Here is a 25,984-nt window from a genome sequence, read left to right as displayed (position 1 = left end):
TGGTGTATCGTCTATGGCGCCTAGTTTGCAGTCATCTGCGAACTTTGTCAGCCACAACCCTCAAGTGTACACAACTGTACTTTTTTTTTTCCCACTCATTCCAGAAGTTCATCAAGGGAGTTTCTCAGGATACTAGAATTCAAGGCATATAGGATTCTTTTGATTCCTCTAGCCAGACTCCACATGAGAAAGATTCAGTGATAACTAAAATCTTTATAATCCCAACATTAACACTCCCTGACATTTCAAATTCTAGTTTTGGGATTTGTATAAACAGTACTGCTTTCATGGAAAAAAAAGAGTTTGATGTGAATCCAGGTCTCCTTCTAAATCCAATGCAGGTTTTGACAACAGGTGTCTCAGACTTTGATGGGGATCTGTGTCTGTGGAACAAAAAAGAAAGACTAAAACACACAAACATAAAATATGTTGGCAGTTATAAATGAGCTCAACTCTTGTCAGTCATCTGTGGTCTCTGGGCCTCTACATGTGATTGTAGACAACACCAACATTGATGTACATAAGCAAACAGTAGGGTTCCAGATCTTACCCTCTCACTGTACATTCCATCAGAACGAAAACATTGTAACAGAAAGCTAATAAGGACCAGGACTAACCATCATGAGTGGAAATTGAACCGGGGGCTGGGGGCTGGGTGGGGAGTGGGTTCTTCCACAATTTGATCCAGCTGTGAAGAACACCTCAGATTGATCTAGCTGCAACAAACAACTGGCAAAATTCTGCTCTTTGACTTCTTGCAAACAGGCCTGTAAAACAGATGTGTGCTCATGTCCTTGGATGGGAATGTTCTTGTATGCTTTTCCTCCCTTTTAGCTGATATCCAAGGTCATTTTGAAGGTTCAGAAGGACTCTCCAAAGATCATTATGGTGATTGCCATCTGGCCCAGGCAACAGTGTTTCCTTCTTCTTTTGGAACTGGCCAAGGGTAATTACCACAAACTTCCTCTCAGACTGGAACAATTCACACAAGACAGAAGTTGTTTGATGCACCCCAACCTATAATGACTTCAGCTAACTGCTTGATTGATAGAGTGCTAATACCTTTTAGACAGCTGTTTTTTGAGGACATCCAGAAGGTATTAAAGGAAGCAAGTAAACCTGCTACATATATTAGCAAATAGAAATTATTTTATAGTTGGGGCCATACTAGGAGCAAAGACCCTTTTAAGACTAGTATTTCTTTGGATGTCTTTCCTTATCACTGTTGCAGTATTCTTCACCGTTGGGGTATCCTGCTGATGATAGCCAAACATCAGACCAGCGTACTAAAGCCTTAATACGTTCTGGGTGCCATACATTAGCTGTATGTCTTACGTGTGGGGCATAAAGTACATATGTGATATACAAGGGCTTAATCCTCAGGACTTCTTTACCACCAGTCTGTATGTTACCTTTGAATTGGTCTGCAAACCATTCACTGAGTTGGTTCAATTATCAAACTTTTCTCAAGATAAGTGCCTCATTCCTTTCTTTTTCTTCTTTTTACTTTAGTTTAAATGTCATCCAGGAAGGGAAAATGTGAGTGTGTGAGGAAGATTCCTCATAAAGATAGACAAGAAAAATGCCTTTTTTGTTTGTTTGGGTGCTACACATGACCGTATGCAATGTGGGATTTTTAACCAAGTATGTTGAACTGAACAAACTGAGCAAATAAAATAAATGAAGGTGCAGCCACCAGAAGGTGAAACTGGAAATCCATTTTATTATACTTTAAAATAGTTAAACATTTTCATCACAATGCTTGTTAGGAACTTCTTCATTACAAACTTCTTCTTCTTCTTCTTTTGGCTGCTCCTGTTAGGGGTCGCCACAGCGGATCATCTGTTTCTATTTCTTCCTGTTCTCTCCATCCTGCTCTGTCACACCAACCACCTGCATGTCCTCTCTCACCACATCCATAAACCTTATCTTAGGCCTTCCTCTTTTCCAGTTACCTGGCAGCTTCATCCTTAGCATCTTTTTCCCTATATACTCTGCATACCTCCTCATCACATGTCCAAACCAACGTAATCTTGCCTCTCTGGCTTTGTCTGTAAACCTTCCAACCTGGGCTGACCCTCTAATATACTTATTCCTAATCCTGTCCACCCTCGTCACACCCAGTGCAAATCTTAACATCTTTAACTCTGCCAGGTCCAGCTCTGACTCCTGCCTTTTTGTCAGTGCCACTGTCTCCAACCCATATAACATAGCTGGTCTCACTACCCTCTTGTAGATCTTCCCTTTCACTCTTACTGGTACTTGTCTGTCACAAATCACTCCTGGCACTCTTCTCCATCCAGTCCATCCTGCCTGTACTCTCTTCTTCACCTCTCTTCCACTCTCACCATTACTCTGAACTGTTGATCCCAAGTATTTATACTCATCCACCTTCACCACCTCTTGTCCCTGCATCCTCACTATTCCTCTATCCTCCCTCTCATTCACACACATATATTCTGTCTTAGTCCTGCTGACCTTCATTCCTCTTCTCTCTAGAGCATATCTCCACCTCTCCAGGGTCTCCTCCACCTGTTCCCTACTCTCACTACAGATCACAATGTCATCTGCAAACATCATAGTCCGCGTGGACTCCTGTCTGAGCTCATCTGTCAACCCGTTCGTCACCATTGCAAATAAGAAAGGGGTCAGAGCTGATCCTTGATGTAATCCCACCTCCACCTTAAATGCATCAATCACTCCCACCGCAGACCTCACTGCTGTCACACTACTCTCATACATATCCTGTACCACTCTTATATACTTCTGTGACACTCCCGACTTCCTCATACAATACCACAACTCCTCTCTAGGCACTCTGTCATATGCTTTTTCTAAGTCTACAAAGGCACAATGCACCTCCTTCTGACCTTCTATGTACTTCTCCATCAACAGTCTCAGAGCAAACATCACATCGGTAGTGCTCTTTCCTGGCATGAAACCATACGGCTGATCACTAATCATCACCTCCCTTCTTAACCTTGCTTCCACTACTCTTTCCCATAACTTCATGCTGTGACTAATCAATTTAATCCCTCTGTAGTTACTACAGTTCTGCACATCACCCTTATTCTTAAAAATCAGTACCAAAACACTTTTTCTCCATTCCTCAGGCATCCTCTCACTTTCCAAGATTTCATTAAACAATCTAGTTAAAAACTCCACTGCCATTTCACCTAAACACCTCCGTGCTTCCACAGGTATGTCATCTGGACCAACAGCCTTTCCATTCTTCATCCTCTTCATAGCTATCTTTACTTCCTCCTTGCTAATTCACTGCACTTCATGATTCACTATCCCCACATCATCCAACCTTCTTTCCCTCCCATTCTCTTCATTCATCAGCCCCTCAAAGTACTCTCTTCATCTACTGAATACACTCTCTTTGCTTGTGAGTACGTTTCCCTCATTATCCTTTATCACCCTTACCTGCTGTAGATCTTTACTAGCTTGGTCCCTCTGTCTAGCCAGTCAGTACAGGTCCTTTTCTCCCTCCTTAGTGTCCAACCTTTCATACAACTCTTTATACGCCTTATCCTTAGCCTTCGCCACCTCTCTCTTTGCCATGCACCTCATCTCCTTATATTCCTGTCTACTTTCTTCATCTCTTTGACAATCCCACTTCTTCTTCACCAACCTCTTTCTCTGTAAACTCTCCTGTACTTCCTCATTCCACCACCAGGTCTCCTTGTCCTCCTTCCTCTTTCCAGATGTCACACCAAACACCTTTCTAGCCATCTCCCTTACTAGCTCTGCTGTAGTTACCCAGCTATTCGGTAACTCTTCACTGCCACCCAGTGCCTGTCTTAACTCTTCCCTGAACTCCACCTCACAATTACCCTTTTTCAATTTCCACCATTTCATCCTTGGTGCTGCCCTCACACTTATCTTCCTCTTCTTGATCACCAGTGTCATCCTACAAACCACCATCCTATGCTGCCTAACTGCACTTTCCCCTGCCACCACTTTACAGTCTCCAATATCCTTTAGACTGGCCCTTCTACATAAGATATAATCCACCTGTGTGCATCTTCTTCATTACAAACAATTACAAAAATACTTACCTTAAATACAAGTCCAGTTAAAAGCAGCAATTAACAGATACCCTAATTGGTTAAGTAATTACTTATTAAGACTCATTGCAAGTAAAAGAAAGAAAGAAACCACAAGCAGTTTTTACATATATTAAAAAACCTTCATAATTCTTCAACTTTAAAATACAATTAATACTGATGTTTTCATTTAATCCTGGGATCATGTTAGCGGTTGCCATTTAAGTTTACAAATCTCTAAATGTCCAGGTACAGTTCTCCCTTGCATGTCAGAATAAATCTGTTGAATCACCAAAACCCCAAGACTATGGTCTTTGTGTATATCAATATACCTAAATAAAGCATTAGTTTTTCTACCTTTATTTGTATCCAACAAATAGGTTCATAGGTGTGTACTAGGCTAACGACCCTGGAGCCTATATAAGCCTAGCCCAAGAAGATTCCCTGGCAGCATGCCGCCCAAAGTTAGTTCCCAGTGCACCTGTCAGTCAAGGCCACTGAAGTGATCCCCTGGGGTGAACTTCCTATTGCCCATTCACTCGTCATGATTTCTCTTAAAGAGGGCCAGTGAAGTGCTCTGCTTGATCCAGAGTATGGGAAATCTCTGGATTAGGAACCTGTCCCTCCAGCATGTTCTGTTTATTGTGGTAATGAGGTTAAGGTCCCTGGAACGTGTGGCATGGAGGGATTGGGATTTCTTTAGGTGTAGCATATCTAGCAGCTCTGGGTCAGATATGGCTTTGTAGGTCAAGCAGAGATTGCCTCTAAGCAGGCGATAACAGACAGAGTATAGCTGGAGTTGTTTGAGTCTGTCCATATAGGGCATGTGTCCTAGGCCTAAGATCCTCTTAGTGAGGTATTTGTATGTCCTTTCCAGTTGTTGTAGGTGTCTAGTGAGGTACATACCAAGTGGGGCATTGTATTCCATAATAGGTCTAATGAGGGATGAGTAGAGAGGGATTATGACCTCTTTCTTCCTGGATGAGAAACCTTTTGTAATGAGATGTGCCACATAGAAGGACTTTCTGACTGCAGTGGCAATGTGGTTATCAGAGGAGAGGTTGCTGTTAACCTGTGTCCCCAGATCTCTTATCACACCTTCAGTGCTTAGTGGACTACTGCCTATGTGGTAGTTCATTGGCACCAAATTTTTCCCAAAGGGAATGACAATGCACTTTTTGGCATTGAGCTTAAGGTCATGGTTCTGGCATTTTTGTAGAATGTCTACATCAGTTGGAGAATCAATAATGGCTTCCAGTTTGCAATCATCTGCAAAGTCAGCCAGAGTCCCTTTGTGTTGACTTGAACTTCAGAGAAGTAGATACCAAACAGGAGAGGACCTAGGATAGATCCCTGTGGGACACCACTTGTAACTGGCCGGTAGTCAGATTTGGAGTCCGCTGCTTTCACAGTGTGGGTTTTATCAGTGAGCCAGTTGGCAACCCATCTTATTACATAGGGGTTTATGCCTAGTTTAGTGAGTCTATCTATGATTCCTGAGTGAGGGATGGTGTCGAAGGCCTTGGCAAGATCTAGGTAGGCTGTGTGAACTACCTTGCCCTCATCCACAGCTCTGGTGACAGACTCGAAGAAGTCTGTCAGGTTGAGCAGGCATGATCCACCTTTCACAAACCCATACTGCGTGGGGTCTAGAGTTTGGAGATTCCCTATTTCCTTATTTATAAGGTCCATGATGATGCGCTCCATAGCCTTATATATCAGACTCATCAGGCTAATGGGGCGGTAGTTCCCAGGGTCTGTAGTCGCTCCCCCTTTGTGGAGTGGAATGACCGTAGCAGTACGCCATTCGGTAGGAACAAAACCTGAAATGAGGCTGTGATTGAATAGGGTACTCAGGTGTGGTGCCAGTTCACTTTGTAATTCATGTAGAACACAGCCAGGAATATTATCAGGTCCCATGGAAGCTGTATTCTTGGCTTTGGACAGTGTGGTTTTTACCTATGTAGCCTTGATAATAGGGACTTGGCATTCCTCAGGTATTGTGATAGGTCCTTTAGGGGGTGAAAAGGGGGTAAAATTCACACTGAACCTGTCAGCCAATATGTTGGCAATATCAGTTGGTTCTGTATATGTATTGCCATTGTGCTGTAACTCAAGCAGATCTGAGTATTGCCATGTAGATTCTTGACATAACTATAGAATGTCTTGTGATTGTCTTTAGAATCTGCAGCAATTTTGTTTTCATAGCTAGCTTTAGAGGATTTGATGATGGATCTCAGTTTTTTGCTGAGGCTAACAAAGGAGTTTTTCTAGTCTTGGGACTTCACCCTTTTCTGAAACAGTTTTTTTCCTTCTGTTGTACAGTTTATTTATGGTAGGGGACCATCAAATTGGCTCCCTTTTTTTGGAGGAGAGCGTCTTGGTTCTGTTTGGTATGGCCTGTTCCATGCATTTGTATATGTGCTCATACAGTGCATTGGTGTATGATTCAGCAGTCATGCACCTATCTGTTCCTATATCATTTCCTTTAATCACCTGGAAAGCTGGACATTTTAAACACTTAGCTAAATAAACCACATTTTTAGACTGGCAATTATAATGTGAATTAATGACAATATTAATGTTGGCTAACTTAAAATTGTCATCTATTGTTAATTTGTACGGACACTGGTTGCACATACCACATTTGTAATTTCCTATTGTTTTATTAGCTAATCTGTTGAAAATCTTATTATTCAAAAAATACTTTCCAGGATGTCCTTAAAAGACTGCTCTCTCAAGTATAAATTTTAGTCTGATCCCTACTTTATTTATTACGGGTTTATCAATAGATAACAAATTCTAGTTTTTCTTCATTGAGTCACATATGGCTAAACTGTCTTTATTATAGGTCAAAATAAAGGAGAGACCTTCTCGCCAATGTCTGGCCAATTTGCCTCATTACTAACTCGTTTTTCTAAAATAGGTTGAAATGTACCAGGATGCCTTTTATTCAAGACCTCATCTTTAACATTTACCAACAAATTATCCGGGTAGCCACTCTTTTTGAACATGTCCAAAATAAAACTGACCTCCTCAAAAAATTTTTCATTCCTTGTCATTATCCTGGCTGCCTGAACTAATTGCAGTTTCACTACCGACAAAAGCGCTTAACTATTTTAAAGTATAATAAAGTGGATTTCCAGTTTCACCTTCTGGTGGCTGTAATGTGGAATTTGCCAGGTATTTGCCCTAAGAGACTCTGCAGTCATCTAACATCTATTGTCTCTTTCTATTTATTTGGAGAACCAGTGGTTAAAGCTCTTGGCTCAGGGTACCATGGCCGAATCCACCTGCCTGGATGTTCAGCCACCACTTAAGAAAGCCAAAAAGGGGCAAACTCATCCTGCTGCTGTCCAGCCTCCACATGATGTCTCCATTGGGTTGGATGAAGAACTCAAAGACCGTCCATTGCCAGTGTCAGCTCCTTCTGCCTCGACCCATTTGGAAACCAACACTGAGCTGTGTACCCACACATCCACTGAGAGGCTTTGCCTATGTCTAGTGCAGATGTGGAGGGGGAACCGTGGCTGATTATTTTGGAGGGGCCGAGGAGGATTCCCCAAATACTTGTTAGGAAATAGGTGCTGGTACCCTCACTGAATCTAGGCAGGTGTCTGAACCTCCTAGATTTGTTAAAGCTGATGTTCCCTTGAAAAAGAAGAATATCAAGCATGTGGCCCCTGTGGCTAAGGATCCTCACAAAGAGGGACAGGATTTTACTCAGGGGCTTTTTAGAGCTCTCATGGCTGTTTAGCTCCCCCAAGGATTTTCTGCTCCTGCTTCTGTTCCCTGGTCTTCCACTCCTTCCAGACATCCTAGATATATTGATTCCTCTAATTAAGAGTTTGATTCTGATGGAGTCATTGGCTTATTCTTCTCAGATCCACTCTCCTCTTGCTTTGGGGTCTGAAGAAGAGGATTCACTTTCTCCTGACTCCCCTGTGGAATAACTGTCCTTTGGGGATATGCCACTTCCTGTGAGAGAACTCTTCAAGTGAGACTATTCACAGGTTTCTGATGTTCAAAAAAGATGGTATGAACTCTTGTAGATAGATTCTCCTTGGCCTTCTGCAGTTCCTTCAGTTTTGGATACTTTCACTGCAGCTTCTCTAGCACCTGATTCTTAGCCTTCTGTCCCTAAGAAACCAGACAGGTTCTATAAAGCTCATGAAGCTCAAAAGTTTTTGTATAAAACATGTTCCTCTGATCCTGCTGTTATTTCTTTTGCCACTGGTAAACCATCCAAGTTGCTGTACTCTTGTAAGCTTTTACTTTCTAATAAGGATAGCCATACCATGGACAGGTATGACCAAACGTATATACTTCTGATACCTTAGCTTTCAAGGCTATTAATTACCAGACCCATATGACTAGGTATGTCTTGGCTCTTTTCTCCTAACTTGGTGACATTCTGGCTTTTGAGCTCTGCTTGCCTCGTCATTCTGTTAAATACAGTTGTGATGTTGCTGATGCCTCTGCTAGGGCAGCTGCATCTTGATCTGTAATGAGGAGTTATTCTTGGTTGTATCTCTAGGGTCTACCTGAAGACATCAAGGCCAGATTATTAGACTATCTCTTAGACAGTCAAAATCTGTTTGGCACTACTGCGGCTAAACTGTTTAAGCCCCTTCAGGATAAAGAGAAGGTTATTCAGGATTTGAAGCAAATCTTTGTCTCTTGTGTTCTAGTTTTAGAGAAATTATCCATCTAAGCCTTCCTTGGTTTGTTGACAACTTAAGCAGCCTTCTAGCGGCAAGAGGGCTTCTAGGAGAGTTTTTCTAGGCAAGCCTTCTCAGGGTTCTAAGGGTCAAAAGCCTCCTCTCCCTGACAAATCTGCTATTATTTGACATTCTGTCACTCCTATCCCCTCGGCCAGATTTCTCTGTCCCTTAGGTTGACTCTTTTATTTTCCTGTTTGGCAAGAGATAACCATGGATACTTAGGTACTTTCCATTATCCAGAATGGCTACTTTATGATCTGGAAGTACCCACATTTCCTTTAGTTCTTCAGAATCTGTTGGTACAGGGAACCATCCAGTCTGTCCCCTTGTTTCAGCAGGGAACATGTTTTTTTATTCAAGGATGCTTCTGGTGCCCAGGAAGAAGGGGTCATGGAGGCCCATTCTAGAGATGTTCTTTCTCAATACCTTTCTGAATGTTCCCTCTTTCAGGATGTTGTCCCTTCAGATGTGTTTCCCTCTGTTGCTTTCTCAAGCTTTTCTGTTATCCCTGGATTTGAAGGATGCTTACCTTCATATTCCTGTTCACCTTCTCTTAAGGAAGTTTTTATGTTTTCTCTGTTTTATTTCCTCTCATTGTCAGTTCTCTGCTTTGCCTTTTGGTCTTTCTACAGCTCTGAGGGTCTTTACTAAATGTCTGGCTCCTATGGTAACCTTCTGCAGACTTCAGGGAATTCAGATATTCACTTACTTGGATTTTGATTCAAGCCCCCTCAAAGCAGCTCCTGCTTCAGGATCTACACTTCACTATGCTTTTTCTATGCCACGTGGGGTTCACCCTCAAGCTCAAAATGTTTGTGTTACTCCCTTTCAGGAACACATGTTCCTGGATTGCAGGATTCCAACCATACCAGTGTTGGCTTGCCTCCTAAGGTCCTGTCTTTGACTGCTTATTTCCAGCTTGTTCTACGTCTTCCAGTCTTTCCTGCAAGGGAATTTCTCCAACTCTGGGGTACATGGCATCCACCATTCTTTTGGTTCCCTTTGCCAAACTGCACTTGAGAAAAGTTCAGCGGTATCTCAAGACTGTTTGGCTGCACCAAATATCCGGTTCCTCTCTTGCCTTGTCTCAAGCTCAAGCTCTGCTAATGGACTCACCAGATTTCCCTGAGTCCAGATCTGCCTTTTCAAGTTTCTCTCCCTACTCAGGAGCTGAACACTGATGCTTCTGATTAAGGTTGAGGAGACTCCTCCAACAGCCTCAAAGTCCAGGGTCTTTGGTCTCATCTGCAGCTAGCAAACCATATCAACATCAAGGAGATGAGTGCTCTACTTCTAGCTCTCCACGTCTTTCACTCCCTTTAGGATTCAGGTCCTCTAAAGGTTTTTACAGACAATTCCACAGTCATGTGGTACATCAACAAACAAAGGGGAGGGGGGGGGGCACAAACTCTTACCTTCCTACCTTCTTTGCAGATTGCCTCTTTAGGCTTGGGATTTTGCAGTCTGCAATCACTTGATTCTTCAGGTGGTCTGCATTCCTACAGAGTACAATCTTGTGGCAATCTTTTTGAGCAGGTACAGGACAAATCCTCATGAATGGATGCTTCACAGGGAGGCATTTCTGGACATTGTACATTGGTGGGGTGCTCCTCAAGTAGATTTTTTTTTGCCTCCCCTTTGAACAGACAGCTTCCCCAGTTCTGTTCAAGTGTGCCAAGCCTTCTTTTTCTTGAAAGGGGATTTTTCTGTATGTCTGTCCCCTCTACCTCTACTACCAAAGGTCCTGCACAAGATCATGAGGGACAGGCCCAAAATCTTGCTGGTGACTCCCTTTTGGCCCAGATGGCACTGGTTCTCCCCCTTCCATTTCATCTGACAGTCTCACAACAGATCTCTCATTTAACCTCACTTGCACACCCTTCATTTGACACTTTTACAAACAGGGTTTTGATTTCTTTTAGACACCAATTTTCTGAGGATGTGCTTTGGGTTTTGCAGGAGGCCAGTAAATCCACCACTGGAAAACCCTCTGTGACTAAATGGAAGAGATTTTGTATTTGGAGTCTCAGGCATGACCTAGACTCTTTTTCTGTGGGTGTTCTTACGATCCTTTCTTATTTGCATGAGTTGCTCAAGTTTGGCATATTTATGTGTTAAAGTTCATTTGTCAGCCATATGCCCTTGGCTGCCTCTGAATCCACCTCTGGCTTCTGGTTTAGAAGTCAAGCAGTTTCTGAAAGGCATCCTTCATATTTCGTCTCCAAGAAAGTCTTATTTCTCCTTCTTGGGACCTTAATTTTGTTCTTGAGAAATTCACTCAGTCCCATTTTGAACCTGAAGTTTCCTCTTTAGTAAAACATTGCACTTAGAAGACTATATCGTTGGTGGCTCTTCTGCCAAGAGTGCCTCTGTACTTCGGATACTTATGGCAGTTCCACCTTTTGCAGTTTTTCACAAGGACAGGGTGTCTCTTAATAACAGCCCTTCTTTTATGTCCAAGTTGGTTGTTGATTTTTCCTTGAATGAGTCCATTCATCTTCCTTCTTTTTTCCCTTCTCCACAGAATCCTAGTGAGAGAGTTCTTCACACCTTGCATTTACACAGATAGCTCAGATATTATCTAGACAAGACTAAACATATCATGAAATATGAAATGCTTTTTGTTTCCTTTCATGCCAGGAAATTTGGTTTGGCAGTAACTAAGCAAGCAGTCTCCTCCTAGATTTCTAAGGCCTTTTGTTTTCATGGCAAGCAGCTTTATTCTTCTGTCTGTGCTCATTCTACCAAGGCAGTGGCCTCTTCTGGTGGTTGTTTTAAGGGTCTGCACAGTAGATCCATTTTGGAATCCGCTACTTTGTCTTATGTTCATACTTTCACCAAACATTACAAATTGAATGTCATTTTTAGGGCCAGGGTGGGTTTTTGCCAGGACCATCCTTCATGGGATTTTGGAGGGCTGTTTTGTGGCGTCCTCCTCCTATAATTTCTGTTAGCAACAGTGAGAAGAAGGACATCTGTTGTTATGATAAGATCTTACACAACTGTACTTTCTACAATATATGTGAAAGTTGTTAACTCTCTGTCTTTTCTTACTACTCTATCAGGTTTGTTTGTTCATCTCTGCTCATGGATCCCCCTGTTTCATAATTCCCATGTCATGAGGTTTTTGGAAGGATTCTGCCTACTCATCCACCTACAAAACCAGTGGCTCTGCCTTGGCATATTGATTTTGTTTTGAAAAAAAAACATAAAAAACTTTTACTCTGTTTGAATCAGCTCATCTGGCTGATATGAGGCTCTTAATATGGAAAGCCATGTTGCTGATTGCACTGACTTCTGCACAAAGAGTATCTGAATTGCAGGCTCTTATGGCGCATAAGCCTTCTAATTTTCCACAAAGATAGTGTTTATTTTGAGAACTAATTCCTTTTTACATCCAAAGTGGAATCTGAGTATACTGTGAGCCAAGCTATCCATCTCCCCATCTTCTTACATGAACCTAAAAATGAAGAAGAAAGGATTCTTCATACTTTGGGTGTTTGCACACAACTTGGATAGATCTTGACAGAGCTAAAACCTTCAGAAATTCTGATCAGTTATTCATATGTTATAAGGGTAAGAAAAAAGACAGCCAGAGTTAATGCAGACATTTTCCAAGTGGTTGTCCCATGTTATTTCTTTTTGTTATTCCCCCTATAATAAGCCAACTGCAGACAGGGTCAATACATTTTCTACTAGGGCCTTGGCTTCCTCAGTGGCTTTTTATAAATTGGTGGTCTGCAGAGGTATTCTAGAAGCAGCAACTTAGTCCTCTGTACATTTACAAAGCACTACAAACTAGACTTCATTTCCCGGTGTAAAGCAGGCTTTGCTAGGACCAATTGGGGCTGCTGGATCTTCATCCTTCCTCCTCCCAATGGTATTTTATCCATACAGCTAATGGTACTGCCCTAGTGATTTACTGATGAACATAGTCCAACAGTGTAAGTAAGCTTACCATAATAGTAGATTTTCAAATTGATTACTGTCGTAGTTACTGCTCACTCCATCCCTCCACCCCACCCCCTATTTTTGTATATTTTTGTTGCTAGGGTCAAGATATTCAGATGCTCAGTTTTATTTACCTGTCATTGACCTGTTTCAAGGCCCTTGCCTCTGTCTTTCAGTTGACATGAAAGCTCTGAAGGGCTTGGCTCCCAGAGTGCTGATTTTCTCCAGCCCTACTTGGTCTGTCTGGGTGCATGGAGGGTACCCTTAAGCGTTGGAAGCTGGCTGACTGTTCTGTCTTAGGAAGGATATAACACATATGGCAATGGATACTGCAACAGTGCTCTATTTGAACATCTACTATTATGTTAACTTACACAGCTGTGACTTCACCAGGGCCTTGGCCAAATTTCTCATAGTCATTCCAAATATCTCGGGTCTTCCCTGAAAAGAAGCAATTATCCTAGTGGGACTAATGTAGTCATTAAAGTGTAACTAACTGACTAACTAACTGATTGACTTCCTGACTAAATAAATAAATATGTTCCTTGGTTTACAGTATGCCTAGAATATCCTTTGTAGCACTGTCAGATTGTATCTTTCCACTTTCAGAGAAACTGTATTAAATAATTGTTGGCTTCTAACTGTCCTTAACAGACTTGAAAAGTGCTGTTACAAAATTGCCAGTTTTGCTACAAATCTTCCAGACAAAACTCATCATTGTACATCTCTACAAAAATTACAATGGTTACATCTACAACATAATATAATTACAGCATAATGTTAAATGTCTCATAATATTTTACACATGCCTAGTAAGTAGTAAGTGAGAAGCAATCATCATAATGTATAAAACACACAAACAGCTAAGATCTCAACATTCAAAGCAACTCTAGTAACAAACATGGAGACTAATGCAGGAGAAGTTATAGCTAAACTTTGGGAGACCATCCCACAGGAAATAAGAATTGAACTATAAAAATAGTTTTACAAAATATAAAAAAAAATGTTTGTCTTCTAGCAAGCTGTTCTTTTAATACCGGATTGTCAAGCAATCATCATAACTGGAAACAGACCTATATTGCTACAAATCTTTAGTTTGTTCCTGTTGCATTTGAATTTATAAAAAATGTGCTAGTGCATTTAGAATTCAGATGAAATGTGTATTTTCATTCAGTAATGGTCTCTTTGTGATGAAATAAGTAAATGTGGCGGATTTTTTTGTTTCGTAAAATGTGAAAAGACAAACTCATGAAGAATACGTTAACATGTCTACATATTGTTCACTTGTTCTATTCCAGTGGAAATAATGAAAGACAGTACACAGGCAGATGAAATGAGTTTCATGACTTTTCAGTACTGTACAAGAAAAAACTTAAACAAATTATTACTTTTGACACCATGTCATCTAAGACTTAAGTTACTAATGCATTACTCTAAGGCATAGAGGTGTTAAAATGCAAAAGGCAAAAACCAAACCGCTTCTTCATTAAACCTATACTCACAAATGCCAACTCCTTCTAGTCACATGATAGACAACCTCAGACTACTTGTAGTTTTAAAGGAATACTAGACTACTTGTAGTTTTAAAGGAATACTGTCTCACAGGTACATATGCAGTATGTTATACACCTCCTGGTCTTACTTCCTCATTTGCAGCTTATCCAATGGCTGCCTTCCATTTCATATTTCACCAGTCAAGAGCTTCCACTGGAAGCAGAGTTGCTGCAGTTTCAGGTTTACATTATTTTAGAAGCGGAGGATGTGAGCTATGACCCCCCCCCCTGCCAAAAAACACAAGCACTTGAATGTATTTTAGGAATGAGACATGAAAGGCAGCTGGTCGAAACACAGGCATGAATATTTTTTTATTTTATGGGGATGGAAGTCTGGGGTTTGTGACCAAAGCCGTGAGCTGAGTTACATATAATAACAGACAGAAGTATTTCTAAGGGGGTGGTAGAGAGGGGCCACCTCAGACACAGGCATCCACTTCACATTTACTGGTAGGTAGGAGGTGGAAAGAAACACCACTGTACATGAGGCAGTTTAACAATTGTGAATGTGTGTGATTGCAGTACAGATTGGGAACATAACATGCTGGGTTGTCTGATGTGTCAGCATTTATGTAGTTATTACAAGGGAATAGGAGGGGTTAAGTGACCCTAGATGTGATCATTTATATTTATATTTGGTTACTTAACGTGGGTAAGGAAGGAGGGGTATGCACAGTGCTTGTATGACACTAAGTGAAGGATAACCTAGCTAAGTATTCTGGTCACTAGAGTTGGATAGAGTATGTACTGGAGTCTCCTGTTGTGGTACCAGGGACTTAACATTATATGCATGTCAGGTGGCTGGGCTTGTGGTTAAAGTTCTACATCTCCTGGTTGATCCTCACCATGTAGTGCAAGCTCCAGTATATATATATATATATATATATATTTTTTTTTTTTTTTTATTTTTATGAATTTTCCACCTAGTTGATTTTAAAAATGTGTGTGTTGTTTTGAAGTGTGTATTTGCTTTTTAAATATGTCTATATTCTTGATTATGTAAAACATTAATTAGTTATTACTTACTGATTTTTTTTTTATTTTTATTACTTCTTGCTTTAATGCCTTTTTATTATGTCTCCCTTGTAGTGGATGGATGATTATAATGATAAAATGCTGGTGGACACAGACCCGCGATATCAAGCAGTTGCAATACTCATCAAACACTTAATTGAAAGTAACAAGGATATCCCACAACTCTCTGAGATGAAGTGGACTGTTCATGTTGTTGATCAGCCAGACATTAATGCCTTTGTGCTCCCGGTAAGAAAACAAAAGAAAATTTAAAGTTGTTGAAATTTGCAACCAGCTTGTGTCGATTAGTTAAGTGAAAGAATTTTTCTAATTGTAGGTGTATTTTCTGTGTATTTGTTGACAGAATGGTCAGATATTCGTTTTTACTGGTTTGCTGGACACTGTATCAGATAGTCATCAGCTCTGCTTTATTCTTGGACATGAACTGGCTCATGCTTTATTGGAACATGCAGTAAGTATGTTGTCACCTGTAACAAGTTTTAAGTTGCAGTGCACAAATATCTGGTATTTTGAAACAATATTGTAGGGGAAAATCGTAATTGATTTAGCCAAACATTCATTTTGTAAGCTAGCCTGGTGCACAGATGATGCACAGTCCAGTCTGTATCTGTATGGCATCTAAATTATGACTGCTGCCTTAAGTGGATGATATAATCTGCATAGCTGCATGGTTGTATTAGCCAGTAAACGCAATTAATGGCACCTGATTTGTGCTGTGTAATCGAAGGAGTTCTAATCCTGCACATTCCGGGAAGTTGGCCTGTTAAGATTTCGGAACTAATTAACCTGGAATAAGGATTAGGGGTGGTGTACCTGCAGTAATGAAAAAACTTTCATGGAGAAGTGTTGTTTAGTACATATAGACTAATGTACATATAAAGGAAATGAACTCTAACATACTGTCAATGTATCTAACATCAAACTCTAATAATTCCATGCAATGTATATGAAATAGTACACTGAGCCAAGTACTACAACCTACTCAATAAATTTAGAGGTGTCAGTGAATCTAAAATTTTTTCCCTCCACTACCAAGCCAGCCCCCAAGTTACCTGAGATCCTAGAAACTCAAGTTCTGTATTCTTAATGTGAAAATGAAGTAGACAAGTAAATCAGTCAGAAAACAAATATATAGTTATTATGCTAACACTATAACTCTGGCAGAAAGTCCTAATTAATATGTATAATCCCTCATATATTAGCATTTTGTTAATGTGATCCTGAGTTTAACCCATGTTGTCTTCTTACATGTAAACTACTCAAGCAAGCCCCGTATATCTTCCCTTCATCTTTGTTCTAAGGGACACTAATACCTGCTTAACCCATCCTAAATGGAAACACTGACAGTGTTCTCGATGTATTCGACTATCCAGAATGAGAAGAAAATTGAGTATATAACAGGCAGTAAAAGTCAGTGCTGTAATACCAAAGCAGCAATGCATAGTCATAAACTGTACAGAAATCTTCATATTATATCTACTAGAATATAATGAGCTCAATTTTAAAGTTTTGGTGTTATTTATAACTCTTATCCTTTCATGTAGTGTTATTTATATCTTCGCTTCTCTACTGGCTTCAGATGTTCATCGTGTTACACTGCTGCAGTCATTACACTTGGGGTTATCCTGCCGTCAGGCGGTTCCCCAGTCGGCCTGAGTTCCAAAGACTTAGTCCGGCGTCGGTTGCTGTCGCCTCCTCCCTGACGTCAGTGCGACAGGGGTATATAAGATGCAGCCGATGCCATTTTCTTCAGTCTTTCTTGCCGTGCGGTGCCTGAAGCAAAAGCAGTTTGCAAGTGCCGGTTGGCCGTCTCCTGAGATTTTCATTCCGAATCCAGAACCGAAGTCTTCTACAAAGCTAAGTACCCCGTTGGGGAAACTTTTTCTTGCCTCAGACCGATGTCAGTAAAAGTTAATAACTGTATTTCTTGTGGGAAGCAAATACCTCATAAGGATTTCCATTCCTATTGTATCCCATGCCTAGGCCCAGTCCACGACGTCACTGGTTGTCGGTTTTGTCCTAGGTTTAACAAGCGCACTATTAAACGTCGGTTTGATTTTGCCCGACATTATTTTGGTAGAAAATTCAATTATACCATGCCGTCGGAACTTCCGACGACCGGAATACACAAAAAGCGCAAAGACAAGGACAGGCATCCGAAGCCTAAAACTGACGACGAAGCCTCTTCTAGGCCAGTCGCCGGTTCTCCGGTTTTCAGCGAGGCGCCTTCGCAGCCCCTGATGACCGCTTCTGTAGATCCACAGGCTGCCTCTGACTCCCAGATGGAGATGACTGGGCCTTCGGACGCACAAGTTATTCAGCTTACTGAGACTAACCCTTCAGAGAGATCCGGAGTAGCTGAGCAACCCACAGCTTCAGAGGGTGTCTTCAGACCTACTCAGTTAAGCACTAAACCCTCAGCTAAGTCCAATCCTCCTTTAAAATCAAAGAAACAAATGCAGCATTCTCCAGGACAGGCCTCCATGCCTAAGAAACAAATGCTGAAAATGGCCGAAGACCTAATCACTCTGATCAGGGGTTCCCATCCCCCTCCTGATAAAAGGCCTAGGCAGGATGCAGACTATGACTCATCCGACCAGGTGTCCATCTCTTCTGATTCATCCTCAGACCTAAGATACTGTTTACCCCCTTATGAGGATTCTGATGCTGAGGAATCAATTCCATCAGCCTCACTGCCTGAGGATTACTCCTTTGGGGAAACCCTAGGCCAGGATTACTCAGAATCCAAGAAAAGGCTCAGAGACTTCCTTTTATTACCTCAACACAGACCCCTTGCTGTTCCACCAGTGTTATATATTGTGGATGATGTGTATACTGAATCCAGCTTAAATCCTGATTCCTTACCTCCAGCCCCTGTTAAACCTGACAGATACTACAGAGTCCCTGACTCCCATAAATTTCTGTATAAAAGCCCTGTAGCTGACCCTGAAACTATTTCTCAGGGACCCAAAGGAGTTAAGGCCTCATCAGCCAAGAATCCAGTTCCCTCTGACAGAGATTCCAGAGCATTAGACAGATGGGGAAAGAAAGTATATACGTCTGCAACTTTAGCAATGAGAGCCTTAAATTGCCAGTTTCACATGCTAAAATATCAGCAATTTTTACTGTCTCAGTTAAAACAGAAAATGTTTCCAGAATCAGATCCTCCTAATTTTAAAGAAATGCAGGATTTATTGCATGCAGCTGAACAAGTGGGAAAGCATACTTTGCAATGTGGTTTTGATTCTGTAGAGGCCTCCTGCAGAGCAGCAGTTACAGGCTCTGTCATTAGAAGACATGCTTGGTTAAAAGAACATACGTTACCAGATCATGTTAAAGCAAAATTATTGGATGCACCTTTGCAGCAGGATGTGTTATTTGGAGTTAAGGCAGAGGAGGTATTAAAGTAGATGGAGGATAAGGCTAAATCTATGCAAATGGTGAAGGATTTCTTACAGGTTCAGCCTCCTAGTTTTAGCAGAAACTGGCCAACTAAGAATTGGTCCTTTCCAATTACAGACAGACCTCAAAGGGGAAGATACAGACGTCCAAGAGGTAGAGGTCAAACACAAGGTCCTTATAGGCCTCGACAATGGGTTGCCATAGGCCAGAAGGAAGGGGAAGACAGGCCCCAACCATATAAAAAGCAGCTCCAATGACTTCCCACTACAGCTGCCAAACAAATCCCTCTTGGCAGCCCCCTTGGGAGGAAAACTGGCACTCTTCTACCACAATTGGCAAATGATCACCAAAGACAAATGGGTTCTCAACATTGTATTTCAAGGTTACAGGTTCCACTTCCACACTCTGCCAAGGTTAAAAGGAATGCCAAATCTGCCACTAAATCAATGGGCAGAGGCTCAAAAATAAATTACAGCACTCATGGATATGAGAGCTATTCAAAAGGTACCATCACAGGAGCAAGGACAAGGATTTTACTCAAGACTCTTTCTGGTACCCAGAAAGGACAAAGCCTGGAGGCCCATTCTGGATCTTTCATCTCTAAACACTTACCTGGATGTTCCGAAATTCAAAATGTTGACATTACAGCAGCTTCTTCCCATGCTGGGCAAGAACGCTTGGCTCGTGACTTTGGACCTCAAGGAGTCTTACCTGCATGTCCCTATCAGACAAAACTGCAGAAGATACCTCAGATTCATAGCTGGTTCAATGCACTACCAATTCTCTGCACTGCCCTTTGGCTTATCTACTGCGCCCAGGGTCTTCACAAAGTGCCTGGCACCAGTAATTGCATTTTGCAGACAGAAAGGAATTAAAATGTATCCGTACCTGGACGACTGCCTGATTCAAGCAGAGAGCAAGGACATTCTTCTAGAGCATCTGACGTTTGTAAAGAAGTTATTAAGTTGCCTAGGGTACACAGTAAACAAAAAGAAATCAAAACTAGTGCCCTCACAAGAGATTATATTTCTGGGTGCCAGCTTGAACACAACGGCCCAGATGGCTTATCTCACGCCAGACAAGCAAGGACAACTGACTCAATACTTTCAATTGATGGCAACAAAGACCCAACTCCCTGCAAGAAAAATTCTGCAGGCCTTGGGTTACATGGCATCCTGCATACTACTAATTCCATATGCCAAACTGCATATGAGGAAACTACAATGGTACCTAAAGAATGTATGGTCTCAACACTGTCAAAGTTAGGAAACAGTTACACCACTAATACCTTGCCTTCAACAGGAGTTTCAATGGTGGGCTCAAGTTTGTCACCTCAACAAAGGACAACCTTTTACACAACCCACAGCCAGGCAAACACTGACAACAGATACATCGGATTACGCTTGGGGAGCACACATGGCAGGAAAATGTATTCAGGGCACGTGGCCCGCAGAACAAAGGCATCTTCACATCAATCAAAAAGAGATGCTAGCTGTACAAAATGCCCTTATAGCTTTCAAGCACCTGCTGCATCCAGGACAACTATTACTAAAAACAGACAACACCGCAGTTATGTGGTACATAAACAAGCAAGGGGGCACTCACTCCTACCCCCTATGCAGACAAGCCATGACCTTGTGGAACACAGCTATAAACCTTCAAGTTCATCTGCAAGCACAATTCCTGCCAGGAGAGAAAAACACATTGGCAGACGACTTAAGCAGAAACATCATGGATCCCCACAAATGAGAATTGAATCCACAAATATTCAGAATGATAACACAGAAATGGTGGAGCCCGGACATAGATCTGTTTGCATCCCCAATAAACTGCCAGCTACAAAAATTCTGCACAAGGAATTACCATCTACAAGCATGGAAAGTGGATGCCCTCTCATTCAGCTGGTAGAACCTACAAGTATATGCTTTCCCACCACTTCCTCTCCTACCAAAGGTACTCATAAAAGCCAGGCAAGAAGAGCCAAAGATGATCCTGATTGCACCAGACTGGCCACGCCAGCACTGGTACCCAATCTTAAGGAGCTTAGCACAAGAACCACCCTGGATTTTGCCTCAAATCCCACATCTGCTGACTCAGCACAACAATCAAATTCTACACAGCCAGCTAAAGACCTTAAACGTAGCTGCATGGAAGATTCCTTAGTCAAGCAAGCAGTGCCTCTCTCCAAAGCTGTTCTGGATGTCATTCTGGAGGCCAGAAGGCCAAGTACCAGGAATGCCTATTCGGATAAATGGAAGAGATTCTGTGCCTGGAACCAAGCTCACAGCCTTGACCCTCTTGTCCCAAACATTCCTCAGATACTACAATACTTAACTGAGATGCTGGACAAAGGCCTCTCCTTCTCATCCATCAAGATCCACTCCTCTTCCATCTCTGCTCATTACAACACGGATCCACCAATTTTCTCTAATCCTCTGTTAAAACAGTACCTCAGAGGGGCTAAAAACATAAGACCGCCCCGTAGAGCACCTACTCCAACTTGGGACCTCAACTTTGTTTTGGAAAAACTAACTTTACCTCCTTTTGAGCCAGCTAACACAGCAGAATTAAAATACATCTCTTGGAAAACTGCTCTGCTCCTGGCAATAACATCAGCATGAAGAGTTTCAGAATTACAGGCACTAATGGCAGTGGAACCTTTCCTCATTTTCCACCAGGACAGGGTGTCTTTAAGAACTAACCCTACGTTTATGCCAAAGGTGGTATCCAGTGTGGCTCTAAACCAAACTATTCACCTGCCAACTTTTTATCCTAAACCACAGAATAAAGGAGAGAGACTACTGCACTCTTTGAACATTCACAGGCAGTTACACTTCTACTTGGACAAAACCAAAGCTTTCAGAAAATCTGAGCAATTATTGGTAGCATATGCTGCAGGAGCACAGGGAAAAGCCATTTCAAAACAGACTATTTCAAAATGGATAGGACATTGTATACATTTCTGGTACACGTACCATGGAAAACCTGTACCTAGCAGCATTAGACCTCACTCCACCAGGGCAACAGCCACTTCAACTGCCTACCTCAGGGGAGTACCTACCAAGGATATTTTGGAAGCAGCAACTTGGAGTTCTGTACATACCTTCACCAAGCATTACCATCTGCCTCTATACTCTAAATCCAGGGCTGGCTTCGCCACTGCAGTGCTGCAGGGCCTTATAGCCACCCGTATTGCCTTATAGAACCAGCCACCCTACCTCAGCTATGGGATTCTACCCAAGTGTAATGACTGCAACAGTGTAACGCAATGAACATAGTACAGTTTTGTACCTACCATAAATGTAGATGTTCAAGTGTATACACTGCTGCAGTCCAGGTTACCCTCCCTCCTTCCCCTCTTACTGGCTGGTACGTACCTATGTCTTCTACCCTTACTACCTATGGGGAGTATTTGCTGGTAGCTGTAAGTTGTTTTTTGCTTTTCTTATGTATGTTTTATTAGCAATTGGAATTGCCTACCTATTTAGAGGCACCTGACATCTGGGGCAAGAAAAACTGAAGAAAATGGCATCGGCTGCATCTTATATACCCCTGTCGCACTGACGTCAGGGAGGAGGCGACAGCAACCGACGCCGGACCAAGACTTTGGAACTCAGGCCGACTGGGGAACTGCCTGACGGCAGGATAACCCCAAGTGTAATGACTGCAGCAGTGTATACACTCGAACATCTACATTTATGGTAGGTACACAACTGTACTTTCCCCGAGAGTTAAAAAGTAAAAATTGTTAGTTTCCTATAAAGGAAAAAAAAAACATGCAGATGTATCTTCTGCTATGACTGTATTGCTGTAAATTCAAAAATAACAGTCTTAAGCACTAAGTGTTATCATATTCACTAACCAAACTCTGCAAGTGTGATTCAACTAGCTTAGCACTAGATAGTAACTTAGTACTAGATAGTAATAATAAAAAATCTGCAATTTGAATGTTGAAATATTTACTTCTCATACTTGTATGTGTGCTGTGTATGCAAACTTTGCTTCAATCTCTACCAGAAGTAGCATTCCTAAACATTAAATGCAATGCCTTTTATGTGTTTAAAGAATAATTACCATTTAAGAAATCAAATCCATAATCACAGTACGACAAGTTTTATGCTCTCTGGTATTCTGAATATGTGGCAAATTAAACTTTTCTCTTACCATTGTGAAGTGATGCAATGTGACTCAGCAGAAATTCCCTCTCAGGCTCTCCCTTGAACATATTAATTCTGCTCCCTAGGCTTTAATTTTATGTTATTTTTTTCTGTATAGCTATTTTTATGTGCAAAGACTTGGGATGACATTCACAGACAAATAGCACAGAGCACAGCATTAGTTAGCAGCCCTGCAAGGTGTACAGTGATTCAGCTACAGTGTGTAAAGAATGCCTTCTTAGCTTTGAGCTTACTCACTAATTTAATTCTCATGTATTGCCACAATGTGCTCTTCTTTGAATCCCAGCCTTTTTTTTTTTAATTTTAAGGCAAGAGATTTGTTTGTGCCATCACAGCTCTTCTGAAAGTTCCGCTATTAGACCTCTACCTGAACAAAAAGCGACTCACAAGCCTCAGAAGCAAACAAGCTAAAAATCTAAAGCCTGTATCTATGATCTTATAACTGGTAAATTTGGTTACTTTGAAGTTATTTTCACATAACAATGCCAAAATGAATGTAAATGACCATTTGCATAGTAAATATAACAATTACAGTTTTAAGCACGTCTGCTGTGAAATGCTGAATGTATTTTTATGTAATTTATTTGTTCACCAAGTTAAGCCCAGTGGGCACATTATCCCTTTTCAGGGGTGACCTGGGAGCACTGTCTGGTTAAGTGACTTGCTCAGAGTTGCACAGTAGGCATTTAAAGGTGGAAGGAAAATTGAATTACCAGGGTTGTGGATTGGCTGTTGTTGGGTTACAGAAGTGTGTGGGCAAGAATTATCTTTGTGTTCATTGTGATAGGTGGTGTCAGGATTAGGGTGTACATCTCCTCTTAGAAGGATTTTAGTTTATTGGGGAATTAAGCATACTTGTTTTTCGAGAGAATTCTTGGACTTAATTGTTATTTTTGTTTGAGTTGAAGTGCAATTAATCAGCCTATATTTGGAATGAAGGTGAGGGGCAACTCGGCACCGTGAAAATCTACTGCCAATCATTAGCGAACCGGAGTTCCGCTGTGGCTTTTCCCGGTTAGGATTCGCCACAGCGGAACTCCGGTTCGCTAATGATTGGCAGTAGAGTTTCACGGTGCCGAGTTGCCAGCTCGACGCCCCACCTTCAACGAAGGCATGCCCATTCACACATGTCTTTCGGAACGCCACTCAGTAATCTCAACTCTCCCTAAGAGTACCTATCTATTCCACACTGTATCTTTTTCTTTTCCCAAATAAACCCCCATTTCTTCTTATTTTGATTACGTCATTATGCTCTAGCCTTTAATACCCCTCTAAGTTTAGCGCTTTTGTCAGTTATAAACTGTAGACTTCATCAGAACAAAAAAAAAAACTGTATCAGTCCACCAATGTAGTATATATACACCCACATGCATAAGTAATTGTGATCAGGTCACATGATTGCCTGAAACACTATCAGTTAACTAGTTCTAAACTTTTAAAGGCAAAGGACGCCCTACAGGACATCATGAAAAGAATCAACAGTGCATACCCTAAATGAATTACACATATTGAAGTAAGTTGCATACACATGTAAAATAGTTCATAGGTTCATAGGTTGATACTAGGCTATCTGCCCTAGGGCATTTATAAGCCTAGCCAGAGTGTGTTTGGCTTTCGCCACCCTTTTAGATTAGTTGACTGTGCCTCTGTATAGTAGGTCACAGAAGATAACCCTTTTAAGGTTAGTTTACTGTGCCTCTGTCTAGTAGGGACACAGAAGAGATTCCAGGGGTAAACCTACAATCTCCCATCCACTCGTCAAGATTTCGCTTGAAGAGGGTCATTGAGGGGCTCTGCCTAACATGGATTGGGATTTTGTTCCAAAGTGAGGGGAGCCTCTGGGATATGAATCTGTCCCTCAAGCATGTCCTATTTATTTCTGTGCTGAGGTTTAAGTCCCTGGAGCATGTAGCTCTAAGGGATTTGGATTTCCTGAGGTGGAGCATGTCCATTAATTCTGGTTTGGACATGGCTTTATACGTCAGGCACAGATCTCCTCTGAGTAGGCGGTAAGCAACTGAGTAGAGCTGGAGTCTCTTTAGCCTAATTGCATAGGGCATCTGTTTGAGTCCCTTGATCCTCTTGGTGAGGTACTTTTGGGGTCTTTCCAGTTGCTGCAAGTGTCGGTTAAGGTACATCCCAAATGGGGCATTGTATTCAATTATGGGCCTGATGAGTGATGAGTAGAGGGGCACAATGACCTCTCTTGATCTAGATGTGAACCCTTTCGTGATATGGTGGCCTAAATAGAAGGTCTTTCTAACCACTTTGGCAACGTGATTGTCAAAGGAGAGATTGCTATTTACTTGGGTCCCCAAATCCCTAATTACTTCTTCCGTACTTAATGGATTACCACCTATGTGGTAATTTGTGGGCACTTTGTTTTTCCCAAAGGGGATGACTATGCACTTTTTTGGCATTTAGCTTTAGGCCATGGCTCTGGCACCAGTTATCCATCTCTGTGAGACTCTTTTGGAGGATGCTTGTGTCAGTCAGCGAGTCGATTATGGCACCCAGTTTGCAGTCATCTACGAACTTGGTCAGCCATAGTCCTCCCGTGTTAGCCTGTACCTCAGAGAAATATATACCGAACAAGAGAGGTCCCAGGACTGAGCCTTGTGGGATGCCACTTGTAACTGGTTTAGAGTCTGACATGGCACCTGCAATTCTGACCATGTGGGTTCTATCCCTGAGCCAGTTTGCAACCCATCTTGTGACATAGGGGTTGATATTTAAGCTGGTGAGCTTATTTATGATGCCCGAGTGGGGTATTGTGTCAAAGGCTTTTGCGAGGTCCAGGTAGGCTGTGTGGACTACCTTCCCTTCATCTATGACCTTGGTGACTGTTTCAAAGAAGTCGACCAGGTTCAAGAGGCAAGATCTGCCCTTAACAAAGCCGAATTGGGTAGGATCCAGTGTTTGGAGGTTCCCAATGTCTTTGTTTATGAGTTCCATGATGATACGCTCCGTAGCTTTGCAGACTAGGCTAGTCAGGTTTATAGGGCGATAGTTTCCGGGGTCCGTTGTGGCACCACCTTTGTGGAGTGGGACCACTGTTGCTGTACGCCATTCCTTGGGTACATATCCTG

At 41.8% G+C, this 25,984-nt stretch overlaps 1 protein-coding gene across 2 annotated transcripts in view; it reads left to right on the top strand.

Annotated features, from left to right (window-relative positions):
• The window catches only part of OMA1 (OMA1 zinc metallopeptidase), a 629,416-nt gene that overhangs the window by 387,204 nt on the left and 216,228 nt on the right, over nucleotides 1–25,984 (top strand). For both annotated transcript variants that reach the window (XM_044085522.1, XM_044085523.1), the window contains 2 exons: nucleotides 15,370–15,543; nucleotides 15,659–15,766. In XM_044085522.1, coding sequence (XP_043941457.1) covers nucleotides 15,370–15,543; nucleotides 15,659–15,766 — 282 coding nt within the window. The remainder of the gene's footprint in view (nucleotides 1–15,369; nucleotides 15,544–15,658; nucleotides 15,767–25,984) is intronic.

This window comes from Protopterus annectens, chromosome 10.part0, assembly GCF_019279795.1.
Source record: "Protopterus annectens isolate FY-2018-M chromosome 10.part0, PAN1.0, whole genome shotgun sequence".
Lineage (NCBI taxonomy): Eukaryota > Metazoa > Chordata > Ceratodontiformes > Protopteridae > Protopterus > Protopterus annectens.
The sequence above is the reverse complement of the archived record's forward strand: the minus strand, read 5'-3'. Positions and strand labels throughout refer to the sequence as shown.